Below are 12,139 nucleotides of genomic sequence, written 5' to 3'. Positions count from 1 at the left end.
TTTTACAATGATAGTTTTTACAAAGCACGTAGATATCTATTTCTATCATGATTAATAATTCATGCTGGAGATGCAGCTCCTTCATGCTGAATGGCTTTTGCGATCACTGGTTGTCATAAAGATATCTGTGTTGGTCAGCTTACCTTAGCTTGCCAAAAGTTGGAAGGTACTGCTACCACACTGACATGCTGTCCATACACTCCGCTGCAAACAGAGCAAATACAATTGCATTAACACAGCGACATCATATTTAAATACCATACTGGTTGCTATGAAATGGAATTTAATACATATCAGCTGGTATTATTGTTTTACATATCAGCTAGTATGACTGTAGGGTATAAGTGAACCTCAAAACAGTCTTATAAATGTGGAACATCACCACAGTTTTTACATAGCCATACAGTTTCACTTCTTTTACATCTGTGACTACAGTTCGTCTTTCAGTGCAGTTTGGTTAGTTACATGAAATAACATAAAATATTAATAAACATTATTTACATGCTTTATGATAGTGTATTTATTATAGCACTTGATCTAATATCTTGTATTTCACCCCTCAGGGGGAAGAGACTATAGTGTCAGGCATGATTATTTGGGATTGAACAGTTTGTTACTTACAACCAGGAGCTGAGTTGTGCAGGAACCAGTGGTTTTTGTAAAATTCAGGCCATCTTATTTCAATATAATTTATGTTTTATGCTTTCGTGTACTTTGGGAATGAGTGTAATTATCAAGACATATGAATTATTAGCATGAAGAGAATACTGCAGCATTTGTTTCCTAATTTTAAGGTAAGGATATGAAAAATAGTCAGCAGGTCTTTGTCTCCAAACTGTGAACAGTAGCATAGTATATACAGATAATACCAATGCTTTTTTAAAAAAATCATCAGTTCTTTTACTAAAATGTCAAAGGTTCGCTGTTTTCCATTTTATTTTCTATTTATAAACTTTGGGCAGCAAGTAAAATATTGTATGTCTGTTGAATACATTGAGTGGAATATATTGAGTGGAGTTTTACCCTTGTTTTCCAAACAAAATCTTTTCATTTTGATTTGTATCAAAGCAGAGAAATATCTGTTATTTAAGAAATTATGAGAGATGAGTACTAGAATTTCCCAAAAGATGCCGTATATTCAATGAAAGAAATAGGACAGATATGTGTGTTGCCTTAAATTATGCAACAAATTGAACTTCATCCTTTTGTAATGACATAATAAATATTTTTGTGTGTGGTATGTGCCTTGTGTTGTGCTCATTTCTAATTTTGCTCACAGTGTGAAAATAAATGTGGACTGACATTCGAGACTCGAGAAGCGCATTGTGTCAATGAGGCTGGAGTCAGTTATCCTGAAAAATTCTGTCAACCGTACCTGCTAGAAGAACTCAAAAGACCTTGTAAAAGTCTGCGACCTTGTGATCATGAGTGGTTTGCCTCACAGTGGAGTGACGTAAGTGTGTCTATTGATTTAATTTTCTTTTCTTGTTTTCAGAACACCAACAAAAATTGTTTTACTGTGTCCTGTCATTCTATATATGTAGCAGTTACATCTAATGTGCAATAGCGTAGGCATAAATTTTATTGTTTACCTTCATCTGTTTCTAGTGCTCAGCAGAGTGTGGCACTGGCATTCAGACACGAAAAGTTTTTTGTGGCGCCTTTGATGGTGACATAGTGAAGCGAGTGGATAATGAAAACTGTGACTTGAGTAAAAAATATGAAGAGGTGAGAAATTGCACAGGGAAAGAAGAGTGTCAAGGGCAATGGTACCATGGCCCATGGAGTAAGGTAAAACTTCCGCTTTTATTGTAAATGAATGAAGTATATTTTTGCAAAATGTATGCTTTGTTTTACAATGTGTATGGCAGTTTTTGTTTTTTTTGTTTTTAGTGTGATAAAGAATGTGGTGGAGGAACTAAAGTAAGACAAGTTCTCTGCTTGGTAGCAAATGAGACTGCTGATGTAAACAAATGTGATGCAGATAAATTCCCATTTAGAACAGAGTCATGCAATAATCACCAGTGCAGTGAAGGTAAATGAAGTATCTCATGTTGTTTTTCTAATTATAAATAATTTTAGGTATCAGATAATTTACAGATGATAGTTTAGTCTGTAATTACTTTGAACACTTTGTGTCATGTAGTCAACGTTATTCTGTTATTAGTTTTAACAGCATACAATCATTGCATGACAATCAAAAGAATCATAGCAGAAAATATCATTTTCTCTAAGAATTACAACTATCATGCCTTTTGAGTTTTCCTGTGTGATTCTTCTTTAAGAGGGCAACTCTGTAAGTAAATGCACTTGTATTTCTGCTCTACAGGTTGAAAGTACTGACTCAACAATGACATACTGTACTCTGTGGTTTTTCATGTTGGCTGTGCTGGCTCAGTAAATAGCTATATTCCTAGTGATTTGAGAGCACTTTATAATGACTGTCTTGTTGCCCATATGCACCAAGGAAGAAATGAGGGATAGTGATTCATTTTCTGTACTCTGGAAGGACTAAACCTGCGAAAATTATTGCAGAATAGTATGTGAAAAGTTTGTGACTGCCATAAATTAAAAGCAGATACGTGTCTGCCTGTGATGAAGAGCATTCAAGTAGCCAATCTACTTCGAAAGCTGACAGGAGAATTGATACAGCTGATCAAATGGTTCATGATGACATCATGCCAAAATTTATGATTTTGCACATGAATAGGACATTAGCCATGGTTCATCATTTGCAATTGTCCATGAATCTCAATAAATAAATAAATTGCTAAGTTTGTGCTTGTTGTGTACCAGACCAATTGACAGACAAACACAAATAGGAAGTTTGAATTGTTTTCGAGTATTTAGCCAGATTAGGTCATCCAAATTGTGCAATATTTCAGGAAGCTGGCTTCTAGCCATCTTAAGGCAGTGCTGTTGACTGACTGTCATCCACTTAGTGCTGTAGTATATACTCTCTCTCACTTGTTGGCAATCTTTAGCAGGTGGTACTCAAACTTGGCTCTGCTGGTAAGGTGGAGGTGGCAGTACACTGCTGGGATACAAGCAGCAGTCCTGTCTCTGCTGTCACCTTAAGGGTGGCATGTTGCTTTTGTGGAGGAGGTGCATTTGTGTTTTATGGTATCAGTTCTTCATTTGGTGTGGTACGAGCAGATCTTCCCACAGCCTGTTGTGCTTGGAACATGCTCTAGCCTGGACCGAAGTCTTACTTAACTGGAAACTGCAATCTTTATTTATCAGTTCATGATGTATCCAGACCTCTACGGATCTTTCTCAGTTGAATATAATAATCATTGACGAGACATGAATATGTCACAGAGTAAGTTAGAGAGCATGGTGTGGAAACACCCATCTTTGCCTACAGCAAAAAAGTTAAAAACCCAGGAAAATTGAAGATGATAGTGTTTTCAGAAATTAAAGACCCCTTGTTGATTCCTTACCCTCATAAAGGTCAAACAGTGAATAGTGACAGCTACTGTTAACTACTGTGAGGTCTGAAACCCAAATCAAAACAAAGGGGAGAGGAAAGTTTTTAAAAAGTGTGAATTTTGCCTCAGGGTAATGGCCACCCTCATACGACTATCAAACAATCCACTGTATTCAAACAATTAGTCTTGAAGTGCTGGAGCATCCACCATACAGTCTTGGTTTAGCTCCAATTGATTTTCACCTTTTTGGTATAATGAATGAGCACTTGTATGTAAGTTTTCTTTGGATGTGGTGCAAGATTAGATGTGCATTATGGTACAGAACTTCTTGCAGTACAGAATTAGGAAATTTGTTAAAGGTTGGATCAAGTGCATAGAGGTTGAGGGAGAAGTGATGTAACTTGGAATATTGTTCCCCAATAAAAAATTTCTGTTTTGATTGGTCCTTGTATCAATCCACTAAAATACAACTAACAATTCCTCATGTGACTGAGATAAAATAATGAATGGAAACAATGAAAAATAAAACATTGTGTAAAACATACAGCACCAGTTAAAATTAAATCTGTAATGTTTCTTAACAATTTGTTTGTAGTGGATTGATTGCACAGCTGTTACTTGAGTCATTGTTCTTCATAATAGTAAGCTTGTTTTTACTTGAGAGCCAGTGAACAATTTCCTTTTTCTTTACAGATGAAGTCATCACTACAGATGATGAAGTCTCATTGGAGGAAGAATGTGAAGAAGAGGAAGAAATTTACTTCACTACAGATACTGTCTTGGAAGCTTCATCTATGGTGAATTAAATATATTTACAAAACAATATTTTGAAATTGTTACCATAATGAAACTTAAAACAAAAATGAGGAAAGACAGCCACTCACCTGCAGTTGATTGATGGCTGGCTGTTTTTTCATGGGGGTGTGCATTTGTTTCTCTTCTCTCTCTCTCTCTCTCTCCCTCTCTCTCTCTCTCTCTCCCTCTCTCTCTCTCTCTCTCTCTCTCTCTCTCTTTCCCCCCTCCCCCCTCCATCCCCATCCCACCTCCCTTTCTCCCTTTGTGTAGGACTGAAGGGAAGCTGGGGTGGGGGTGCTTCTTTAACTGGAAAAAAAATAGAAGCTCATTCAGGAACTAGTGATATTTTAAGTTTTTCCATGTGCTATGCGTGAAGAGTGTTTGCCTTTCCTCATTTTTATTTTGAAATTGTAGTAGATAAAATAGTTGTTCTCTATAAGAAAAGGGCACATGTGTATTAAAAAGAACTTAAATTTGAGCTATTAGTGTATTCATGAAAATTTATCACTTTTTAAATATCATCTCATTGTTAAATGCTCCAGCCACATCATGTCCTACATCCTGTGGACGAGGGAGGGGAGAGATTGTATATTTTAGTATGACAGTTGCCTTTTGAGCAGATGCTTGGACATAGGAAGCCAAGTGCCATCACTTTATCCTGAACTGTTGTTTGAAGAGGTCATTCAGATTCAGTATCACAATTGTTGATGATGTACGATTGTCAGCTTCCTGGATTAGTCCATTTCAACACATGCCTCTATGTGTGCTCACAAAGCATAGACCATTTTCATGTGTGTAAATTTCAACACATTTGTACTTTGTGTCATCAGAAACAGGTGACAGGAACATCATTTATATCTTTTACATGCTATATGAATTCACTGTCTACACTAAATTAGCTGATGGAGTTGTTAAGGCCTTGTGCTTTCAATTGCAAGGAGTAGACTTCAAATCCTTGTCCAACCATCAAGTTTAAGGGTTTCGTAGTTTCACTTCAGGCAAGTCTTAGGATAGTTCCTTGCAATCTTCTGACCCTTCATATCCCAAGTGAGCCTGTGTTCTAGTGATGTTCAGATGTCATTTATTTTGCCAACACTCAGCGTTAGCTCTTCACTGTAGACATCTTCTTGAATTGATACCAATCAATGGGAGTTATCTGTTGGTGGATGATATGGGCACTTCCACTGGAGACCCTTCTGTAACGGAATATCCATTGCTAGCAGTGAGGCAGGGTTAAGTAATTTCATAATGCATGCAGCCAGTTGGGGAAGTATCTCAAAGTAACAATATCACAGGTACTCTAAAAATATGTAGTTAGTAAGACCTTATGTAGACTCCTAGGAAATGCTTTGTTCTTGTGTTTGATTGCTTTTCTTAAGCTTGAACATCTCCACTTTACTAATGAACATGGGTTCCACAGACACATGTGGACTTGCTTGCCCTGTACATGAAATCTGTTGTTTGCCATCCCATAAGAAATAAATTATGTCTTCATAAAGCATCAGGCCAACTTAATGACTGGTTTGAAGACTTCCTGGCAGTAAGAATGCAGTAATTTGTTTTCAGTGAGAAGGCATTATTAGCAAAAGTAGCATTGGGTATATGTGAAGCAGTAGGAGTGTACATATACTCTTGTGGGCAATTGAATGAGAGATCAGTTCTGCAACCTTTGTCAAATGCCAAAGTTTGGTGATCGGGATGACTGGGATGTTGTTAAACCTTGTATTGGCAATTGACTTGACAGACAAGAGTAGCATGGACAAGGCATGCAATAGCAGTGCAGTTGATCACAGCTAGCTTGTGCGTTCCTGGTATATGGAACACTCTCATTACTAGGTCCATGTAGGGAATGGGTTTTTCATGTACCATTGAATCAAAGGTGTACTGTGAATACTTCAGTTTGCAGAAAACCACTGCCATCAAGTCATCTGTCATGATCATGAGCAAGAACATGTTGACAGTTATTGATATTGAACATTGTGAATTATGACATTGAATAGATGAATTACAGTGCAACAAATTCACTAAATAAATACTGGGTAATGAATGATGAACTACCATATCACCCAATTATTACATGGTTCAAGAACTATTGCCACATATGCACTCCTCTGCTTGCTAAATGTACAGTTCACAGACGTTAACATCGACATCAGGAACACTGGCAGCTGGATGTTTGAAGCATGGAAAAAAAAGTTATTTGGTCTAATGAGTTGTGGTATTCGTGTTGCTATATGCCAATGATAGTACAAAAAAGCAACATGAGACAATGTGTCCCAGTTGACAACAGTGAGCTCTTCAAGCTGGTGGTGAAGTTATTTTTGTTTGGGAAATGTTTACAGAGAGTGAAATGGATCCCCTTATAAATTTTCCATTGCCTCTCAATATTGAATAAAACAGAATCTCTAGTTCAACTAAGTGAAGGGAGGAAGGTGAAACTGAGGATGGAATAGCCCAATGGCCTCGCTGCAGTGGTAACATCGATTCCCATCAGATCAGTAAAGTTAAGTGCTGTTGGGTTTGGCTAGCACTTGGAAAGTATGACCGTCCAGCTCTAACAAGCACTTTTCACAAGCAGATTACACTCAGCCCTTGTGGGGCCATTTGAGGCGCTACTTGATTGAGAAATGGTGTCTCTGGTCATGAAAACTAACAACGGATGAGAGAGCAGTGTACTGACCACATGCCCTTCCATATCTGCATCCAGTGACACCTGTTGGCTGAGAATGACCCGGAAGTAGCTCATTACTGTTGGTCCTTCCAACACCTGCTCGTAAGAAGTTTAGTTTTAGTTTTAGAGATAGAACATAAGTTTGAATTACCTTCGTCCTTTTCAAAGGAGTCATCCTGGCATTCACCAGGATTACTGCTTGAGGATTTGAAGTGCTGTCCTCCAGTTTCGTTCGGTCGATCATCTGTGTCTGTTTTCTCACAAACAGCACCCTGCAGGCACATGTACCTCCAGCAAGACAATACAGCAGTTACTGTTCACAAATTATGTCAGAATGCTTTGAGAATCACAAGTTGGACTTGAGCATGCCTGGGCACTCCCCTCCTATCCAGTCCCACCCAAGCCTTGAAGGCCTCAATATATTACCATTGCAAAGCCTATGATTTTTTAAAAGTCAAACCCTGAAATGAATCCTCCTCTCACCACCCACTGATGCCCTCCGTTACTCTCCTAATCTCCATAATATCCTAGTCAAACCACAGGATATTCCCAAACCATTAATCCATATCCCAAGATTGCTACCCCTTTAATAATCCTGACTGTAAAACCAGTCCCATGCATCCACCCACTACCACATAATACAGCTCTTTCACTGATAAATCATACAATATCAGAGGCAGGACAACATGCATAACCATATGTATTGTTTGTCAGATTACCTGTGCCCACTGTACTGCTTCTCATGTGGAAATGAGTGCCATTGAACTGGCTAAGCACATAAATGGGTGTAAAATAACTGTCATCTTTGTGACATCTAGTACCAGTTGCTGATCATGCCCTACTACACTACATGAGCTATTTAAATCACCCCACGTGATATTAGTTTCCCCTGTCCTCACAGGTGACTCCTTCTCATCTTATGGTCTGAATAAACTGCCCTACAAGTGGGTATGCAGTATTTTTAACATTTTGAAAGGTGAATGACGATTCATAAGTAACGTTTAAAAAGTTCCAGCTCTGACCCTGTTAAAAATCTGCATAATACTGACTATTCTTTTCCTTTCCATGAGAGCTAGGGTGGGGCCATGGCCTCCTCTTTCCCCAGGGTACAGGTTCCCTTGCTACCCCATCTTCTCCAACCTCTCCCTTCCTTGCTGCTGAGGAAGGAACTAATAGTTCTGAAAGCTAGGACATTGTCATGTATTTTTATGTGTGTCTGCTGTTAACACTAAATATTTCACTTCCTGAAAGTAAGTACTAACCAGCAATTCTATCTCATAATTTAAATGTTCTTAGAGGCTCACCTTCTGATGGGATTTATGAAATATGATGTATGAGTGACTGAGATTATCTTTAGTTAATTGAGAACCACTTTTGAAGCAGGAGAACCAGTCATAGGACTGTGTTTGACCTAGACCATTATCTCTATAAGCTTATTTCAAAAGTTCAGACTTGCTACAGTAAAAAATCATGTTTCATCATTTCCATCATAAATCAGACATGACTCAAATCACCACAATTAATGTATCTTTTTTCACTTAAATAACAATAGCTTGGAAACAAAACAAGATGTCACCAATGTGAGACAATGTGATTTCATGGTGGGATGTGTTGAACTGAGATTTGTTGGAAAAATCTTAAGGATGTTTAATATTGTCTACACAGATCAATTAACAAAATCTTCATTCAACCAGTTCTTGAATGTTATTAAGTAAGTTTAATCAGTGGGCAAAATAAGATACAAATATGAGTTGTAATATTCATTGCAGTTTTGTTTAATGAGGTCAAAAGCCTCACAGAAAAACTCTTTCGTGATGAACTTCAATTGAAGATGCTACAAGAGATGTGTAGTACATCACCAAAAGAGTTCCTTATATTATTCTGAAAAATAAACTGTAATCATAGATGAGTCAAGAAAGATGTCACTTCCTGCGGCACACATCTTACATAATCATTGTGATGATATAATGAGATAAATTGAGATATATTTGCACCTCACATAATAATTTTTTTTTTTTTTTTTTTTTTTATTTTTTTTTTTTTTTTTTTTTTTTTTTTTTCAAACTGATGTTAAGATGAAAGTAAGAGTTATCTCTCACCCATAAGTATCAACAAAAATATTCTCAGCTAACTCCTTTCATAAAAATTCTTATGCAGTATAGTGTCTCAAGGGTTTAGTGTGTGCATCATCTGTAATTTATAGCGCTAGGGTGCTGAGGTATGTTGTTAGATAAAGCAGTAGAGGCCAATGGCAATACAAACAGCATCTGTATTCTCTGGCGTATATACAGTTTGAGTGCTACCTACAGATTCCTTACACTAATCTGAACTCCTTCCTTCAAAATTACAGATCTGTGCTCTAACTGAGCAAACTAGTGGAACATGATCATAATGTCCTAGCTAGTAAAGACAGCAAAATCCTCTGTGCACAGTAGTATACTGTCACTATTCTTATAAAATTATTTGACTTGGAACACAATCTTCACACAACTCAACTAAATATTAATAGATGACACTTTCTTTTCATTGATTTCATTTCAGTACCAGAATGGTTGCTGACACTGCCAGCTTGTGAACAATGTATTAAGATGTTGGCATTTCCCTACATCCCTCTGTAACAAAAATGTGTGACATATAACTAAAATTCCATAGACAAATATGCATTAAAGTATGAAAATTTAAATGAAGGCTAAACAAAAATTATTGTGAGATGAAGTTTTGAAATATTTGTGTGCAGATACTGGATTCATTATGTTAAATTCTATTTGAAACAACAATTTATGTGGAGTCATTGAAACTGTATTCTTCAAACTAATCTCACATCTGTTTGAATATTGCTTTGATTTGTGATGTCATATAATTAATATTCTTTCCTTAACTGGAGACTTACCATCCATTTATATACATGTGTAAAGTTTTTTGTGTTTATTCTTTCAATTTTTACTGTAATCTAAATCCATGTGAAATCACATGAATCAGTTTTGTTTACTTCTTGCATTTTTTTTCCAGGGCAAAACTGAATCACCTAGCAGTGTTAAAGACATTGCTACAGTGACATCAGAAGTAGGAGCAGTTAGTGCTGATGGACTCCCATCTCAAACCTCCGTGGCAACAATCGTGTCTGATAGTGTAGTTAGTGGTTTATCTTCTGTGAGTACTGTCAGTCTTTCTGAAAGTGCCACAGATACCAAAGGATCTCCAGAATCCAGTTTCTCAACAGCTGCAATGGCCGATGAGGAATTAATGCTAAGTGATGCAGCAAGCACCTTTGAAGATGAAGACACTGCTTATACAACAGACGCTTATGATCAAACAACTGATGACTTTTCCTCCACTGATGAAAGCTTCACAGATGAGCCTCATAGTCTGCCAGACACATCTGGAAGTGATGGCACTAGCTCTGAAGCCCCTCTTAGCACTTCAGTACCAGAGACCACTAGTGGGGAGGATGTTATGAGTACAGAAACTTACAGTAGCACTGACTCTCAATCATCCAGTAGTCAAGCACCTGATACATCAGTTGGGACTACTGGCTCAGATACTGATGGAAGCACTAGTCTTGGAACTACTGTTAATCTTTATGAGACCAGTGTTGTTCCTGACACATCTACTTCTGTAGACTCTACCACTGCTGAAAGTATTACTGACAGTGGAACAGTAACTGCAGATATAACAGGTGGAGAAACTGAAACAGCAGGTGACACAACAGAGATTTCAGGGCTTATGACAACATCTTCAGGATTAGAAACTGATACTGTTACTGAATCTTCTTCCACTGACACTTCCAGCAGCACAGCTAGTGATGAAAGCAGCAGCACAGCTAGTGATGAAAGCAGCAGCACAGCTAGTGATGAAAGCAGTAGTACAGCTAGTTATGAAAACAGCAGCACACCCACTGTTGAAAGCACAAGTGAAAGCAGTGATTCATCTACTGTTTCACCTGCAATTAGTTTAGAAGGAAGTACAACAACTGTGTCATCAGATGCAGAGGAATCGACAATTCCACAGTTTGAAGGAGAATTTGATGCTTCAGCATTTGCAAAAGCTGATGACACTATACCCCAACAAACAACTGAAGGAAGTTCAACAGCATACAGTGAAGTGACAACAGATGAACTATATTCATCGTCTTCAGATAGTTCTTCATTGATTCCATCATCAACTTCAGAAAGTTCATTTTCTTCATTAACCCCAGGAAGTTCCTACCCAACAGAAGTTTCATCTGTTTCCACTTCAGAACCAGAAGTTTCACAGTCCACAGGAATATCTACATCACAAGAATCAGCTGTTACAGAAGTATTAACAAGCACAGAAATTTCAATGACTACTGAAGTATCAGCCAGCACAGAACCATCGGAAACTACAGAGGAATCAATTGCAGAAACTTCCACACCATGGGAAACTTCCATGGCAACAACAGTTTCACCGGTTGAGAGAACATCAGTCAGTTCAGAAACAACAGTTTCAGAAGAGCCTGCTTCATCTGCAACACAAACTATGAGTACATCTGTAGCATCTGAAGAAACATCAGAATTTGCTTCTACAACAGCTGATGAAGTCTTTACTGGAAGCACTGAAATTTTAGACTACTCACCTACAAAAGAAGTAGCAGTAACAACAAAGAAAGAGAGTATGTATCACATCAGTGTTTGTATAGCAGCTTCTTCACCATTCTGATCAATTTTCTATGTTCTATGAGTAGAATTTGAATTTCACACTGTGTGTGTAACACAAATTGCAGCCATTTAAAATTTTACTACTCCGTAATTTATCAAGGCATGCAACCAAAAAACATGAAAAATAAATAATGAAAAAATTCAAAATTTTAAGTAGGAATATGTCTTCAATGAGGTGATCCATTAGAAGCAAAAAGTTTAATTTCAGAACAGCACAATTAAGCCGGTGCAGATGAGAAATTCAAGAAGAGTAAAATAATATGACAGAGAAAAGTATGCAGACTGTCCCATGGTAGATAATTACTATGTAACCAAGCAGACCACGAATCTCGATTGACTATGTAAAGAATATCAATTAGCGTTGTACAACATCTAAATTCAGAATTCGAGGAGGACTTACCTTCCGATAAATTTCAATCAAATAATATGGTAGAAGCAATGGCTTATGGCAAGAGCAAGTGACTAGTGTGAAATAAGAGCTGTAAACTGCTCAATGAAGAAGCTAGACAGTGAGTCAGAATATTTTAAAAGACACACACTAATACTGGGAGAGCCATCTCAAATTG

General features: G+C 37.4%; 1 protein-coding gene across 1 annotated transcript in view; it reads left to right on the top strand.

The window, feature by feature from the left end:
* Window positions 1–12,139, top strand: part of LOC126267391 (papilin) — a 1,111,154-nt gene that overhangs the window by 925,403 nt on the left and 173,612 nt on the right. Inside the window, exons 13-17 of the mRNA XM_049972582.1 lie at window positions 1,280–1,453; window positions 1,609–1,791; window positions 1,894–2,035; window positions 4,125–4,228; window positions 9,907–11,527. Of these exons, the coding sequence (XP_049828539.1) occupies window positions 1,280–1,453; window positions 1,609–1,791; window positions 1,894–2,035; window positions 4,125–4,228; window positions 9,907–11,527 (2,224 nt within the window). The remainder of the gene's footprint in view (window positions 1–1,279; window positions 1,454–1,608; window positions 1,792–1,893; window positions 2,036–4,124; window positions 4,229–9,906; window positions 11,528–12,139) is intronic.

This window comes from Schistocerca gregaria, chromosome 4 (assembly GCF_023897955.1).
Source record: "Schistocerca gregaria isolate iqSchGreg1 chromosome 4, iqSchGreg1.2, whole genome shotgun sequence".
In the NCBI taxonomy this organism is placed as follows: Eukaryota; Metazoa; Arthropoda; class Insecta; order Orthoptera; family Acrididae; genus Schistocerca; species Schistocerca gregaria.
This window is presented reverse-complemented; position numbering and strand designations above follow the sequence as displayed.